Below are 4666 nucleotides of genomic sequence, written 5' to 3'. Positions count from 1 at the left end.
GACACAGGAACCTATACATATGCCTTTTCTCTGTAGGTAGGGTTGCTCATTAAAAACGATAAAAGTGACCTTAAGATATTGCTCCAATAAATTCAAAAAATTTTCCACAGACGTACCAGCAGCATCCCGGAACGCCATTTCCCCTGTACCTTCAATACACGAAAGAACAGACGCCAGTAGCTCAGCATGCGGGATGGAATAAAACAAATCCTCTATGTGTACAGAAAAGGCAGATCGAATATCTGGATGCGTTTCATAACAATGAAATACATCTAGCGAGTTTTTTACCCAGAAAGGGTCGTCCAGTTTAAGAGAGGTAAGCTTGCTTTGCAAGAAACGGCTAACATTATGCTGCCAGGACCCATTTTCGCTCACTATAGTCCGGAACGGTATGTCAGGTTTGTGGGATTTAGCAGTAAAGAATACGGAAAGACAGTTTCGTTTGCTTTTCGCTATATCACTAGAGAGCTTCGGCAGATGGAGGTCCTTAAAAAAGTTAATGAACTTGGTTTCAACTCTCACGGCTGCCTTTTTAATGGCTATAAAATTCTTGTCTACCGCTTGCAATGCTTTTCATTGTAAAGTCCTTTTTTCATAACCACAAACCTGCCATCTTTGTCTGACTGAAAGAGACACAGCTCATTCCTATTAAAAAAAGAGTTAACATGACTGACATCACGTTCCAGTCGACTGGTTACAGCCGTCTTAACAGTTTTTTTGAGGCAGTCCACTCCTTCCAACAAACACCGTTCTTGGTTTTCTCCTTCTACTTTCGCAGCAATGTTCCTGTTTGTTGGCGAGCAATTCATGGGCAGGCACAACCGGTTGAATGCCGTACTTTGGTTCTCTCTCAAGCACATATAACAACCTGTCAGGGACATCTGCATCCCCTAACACCACCACGCGGCTCGTGATGTTGTCCTTTTTCTTGTGAGCATCACCGACCAGACCTTTTAGAACCTCCCTCCACTTGTCCTCTGTCAGCTGGCCAGCTTGCCGCTTGAGGTCTGCTCGGTGATGCTCACAAGAAAAAGAACAGGACGAGCCGTGTGGTGGTGTTAGGGGATGCAAATGTCCCTGACAGGTTGTTAGATATGCTTGAGAGAGGACCAAAGTACGGCATTCAACCGGTTGTGCCTGCCCATGAACTGCTCGCCACAAACAGGAACATTGCGCCACAAACAGGAACACAGGAAATTTTTTTTGCTGCTTTGGACAAGGAACTTGCAGAATTATTGGTAGAAGGGCCTGTTTTTAAAATTTTAAGGCGGAAGCCTTTAATGCCTCATCGTTGTAAGCAGGAGCTGTCGACAAGAAATGTCACGCTTTTCAGTTGGTCGAAACGGTCGTAACGTCACAGTGCGCGAATTTCAAACGGGGCCAATTGTACTTTGGCTACTAACCATGCAACCAATTAAAGGGATCGTATAGTGATGCTCCAAGTAAGTTTGAGTTTAGTTAATTGCTTACTTAACCAATTAGTCCAATTACCCTTTCTAGTCAGGCCAGATGAATAAATAAAACCGAGTAAGAAATTGGCCGAGCATGGGAATCGAACCCCGGTCTCCGGAGCGCGAGTCGAGCACACTACCACTTGGCTATGCCAGCTCGATGGTTTGGAATGAACAAAGGTGCGTCTAGTGAATACGGTGTCTTCGTTCACTCCCATCTTCCTCCCTTCCCGTTACGGCGAGGTTCAGGTGTGCACCGAGATATGCGAGACAGATACATTTCCTTTCCTCAAAAAACAATTTACTGACGAGCAAGGCGTATTTGTCCGCGTTTCAGATTGGTCCAAATTGTCGTGATCTCACCACGCGCGAATTTTGACGGGTGTCCACCGAAATATGTGAGACAGTTACTGCGCAACTTTCTTTCGTCAAATACAATTTTCGACTAGTGCTACTGGTATATGCGAGACAGTTAATGCGTAATTTCCTTTCCTCAAATACAATTTTCATTTTCTTCATTACGGCCCCTCTTTCTTCTTTCACTCCACTTCTTCCCTTCCTGTACAGTGCGGCTCAGGTGTCCACCGAGACGACAGAGAATTACTGCGCCATTTACTTTCCTTAAAAAGCGTTGCGTTCAAAGGGCAAGGCATCGCGCCGAACGGGTGGTGGCGTTCAATGGACTCCTTGGCAGCGCTACAACACGCTGTCGCGTTCCACTCCTAAAGGCGAAGCTTAAGCGTCATTAATTGGCAGTTAATTAATGCACCAACAAAATGTGAAGTGAACAATCGTGTAGCAGAATGCAGCACTCAGGCTTTCGCCTTTCAGCACTTTAGCCGCTAAAGTTCCTCGTAATTTTTAGATATGTTGACGATTTTCTTATCCTTTTATCCACTGGTTTTGCCAATTCTTTTGAAGCTAATGTGTCCAGGATTTTAAGTGCTTTTTACTTCAAAGGGCGTGGCCTAGTTTTTACGCACGAGCTCCCAAGGGAGAGGAAACTACAATTTTTAGGCCTAAGCTTGGCGTTCCGGGAGGACCATTTATGCTGGGGTTGTTTTCCTCGTACTAGCAAGGAACTGCTGCCCTTCAATACGGCGCATTCAAAATTTGTGAAGCGCGCCGTCGCCTCGTTATGCTTTGAGTCCTCGCTTTCGAAGTCCTGTCCGCACCAAATGCACGATAGCCTAAGAAATCAGATTGGACGCCTGTTGGCTGCTGGCTTCCCCTCGCCACCACCTGGCTCTTGGACCATCCGTTCGTCGTGGGAAATACAATCGCCGCAGACATCATGTTTTTCGCCACCTATAAAAGATCGCCCGTGGACCGCGGCGCCTTGTGGGCTCGGCAGCTGTGCCACTGCGCGGACGCCTCTTGTCTTCGCCATGCAGGTTAGAAAATAATAGTCTCTTTTTGCAAAGAAATCGAGCAACTACTTCTTAATTCAGCTGCCGAGGCCGCACTGCTGTACTTGTATTGTCGTTGAATGCTTTGCTGTTGTCCATTCGTTGCTTATGCAATCCGGTGACATAGAAACTAACCGTGGTCCTGACACTGCCGCCATAATTGCAGAACTACAGAAACTAACATCGGGCCAAAGCACGTTAATCAGCGAAGTAAAAGACCTCAGCAGCAGGTTAGTAGCGACAGACAAATCGATCACCGAATTAAGTAAGCGCATTACCGAATTAGAAACCCATTATCGGGACCTCGCATCACTTAAAACAGAAGTCGAATCCATTAAGACTGATGCCGCCACGTCGGCGAGCCAAATCAGTAACCTCGAATCCAGAGTAGACGATGCCGAAAACCGGTCGCGCCGCAACAACCTGCTATTTTATGGCTTACCTGGTACTAGCTCAAAGGAAACGTCCACTGAGTCTGAAGAACTGGTCACCCGCCTTTGCAGTAAAAATTTGGACATCACCATAGACCCAAAAGAAATAGAAAGAGCACATCGTTTTGGCCGTCACTCAAGTGAACGATGTCGACCCATTATCGTTAAATTCACTTTCCATAAGACAAAAGAATCCATTCTAAAAAACGCCTGGAAACTAAAAGACACCGACTACAGCATAGGAGAAGACTTTTCAGATTCTGTCCGTAAGGCACGCAAACACCTACTACGTTTCGCGAAAGAAACATCTGATAAGTACGCACTGCGCTTTAAAACACTGTACATAGGCCCGAAGCAGTATATATTCGACGACTTGACGGAAACTGTAAAAGAAGTGCCATAGCAATCACACTCTACTCGCTCTAAAGCAACTCCCCGACAGCACACCCCCCGAACTAATCTTACCTTCTCTGCAGTATTTACTAACATACGAAGCTTTTTACCGAAACGGGAAATTGTATCTAGTCTTGTCTTATCAACCAACAGCACCCTTCTCATTCTTACAGAAACGTGGCTAACAGACAATACCAGTGATACCGAAATTTTAGCTGCGCTGCCCAACTTTAAAGTTTACTGCAAAGGTTGGTTGGTTGGTTTATGGGGTTTAACGTCCCAAAGCGACTGAGGCTATGAGAGACGCCGTAGTGGAGGGCTCCGGAAATTTCGACCACCTGGGGTTCTTTAACGTGCTCTGACATCGCACAGTACACGGGCCTCTAGAATTTCTCCTCCAAAAAAATTCCAGCCGCCGCGGCCGGGATCGAACCCGCGTCTTTTGGGACAGCAGCCGAGCACCATAGCCGCTGAGCCACCGCGGCGGCAGTTTACTGTAAAGACCGGGGGAGAGCCCGTGGCGGTGGCGTGCTCATAGCCGTACATCAGCAGTTTTCAGCATCCTTAATCAATGTAGATTCTAAGTTAGAACTGCTATGGCTGCTCTGCCACGCTGCCCCCCGAACTGTGCTGATAGGAGTCTGTTACAGGCCACCGCAAAATGATCCGGACTTTTCCTACAAACTAAACAATGTGCTGAGTGAACTGACATCATCGTATCCTAACGCAGATATTGTTCTTTTTGGTGATTTCAATTTTCCCACTATTGACTGGCGTAACCACACCTCCATGACAAATTCTTCAGAAGCAAAAAATTTTGTCGATGTTTGTATTAACTTCAACCTTACTCAGCTAATATTAGAGCCAACGCGCATTGCGCAGAATTCCGCCAACACCCTAGATCTGATATTAACCAACAGCCCTGATAGCGCAACAAGTATTACATACCTAAGGGAAATAAGTGATCATAAAGTCATTCATG

The 4666-nt window shown here is 46.1% G+C and overlaps 1 protein-coding gene across 1 annotated transcript; it reads left to right on the top strand.

The window, feature by feature from the left end:
- The first annotated feature begins 2839 nt into the window (after window positions 1-2839).
- Window positions 2840-3694, top strand: LOC149367486 (uncharacterized). Its single transcript, XM_089567375.1, is given in 1 exon segment — window positions 2840-3694. A coding segment is annotated over 1 exon segment (855 nt).
- Window positions 3695-4666: the final 972 nt, after the last annotated feature.

This window comes from Amblyomma mixtum, chromosome 1 (assembly GCF_055824585.1).
Source record: "Amblyomma mixtum isolate Tamu chromosome 1, ASM5582458v1, whole genome shotgun sequence".
Classification (NCBI taxonomy): Eukaryota; Metazoa; Arthropoda; class Arachnida; order Ixodida; family Ixodidae; genus Amblyomma; species Amblyomma mixtum.
The sequence above is the reverse complement of the archived record's forward strand: the minus strand, read 5'-3'. Positions and strand labels throughout refer to the sequence as shown.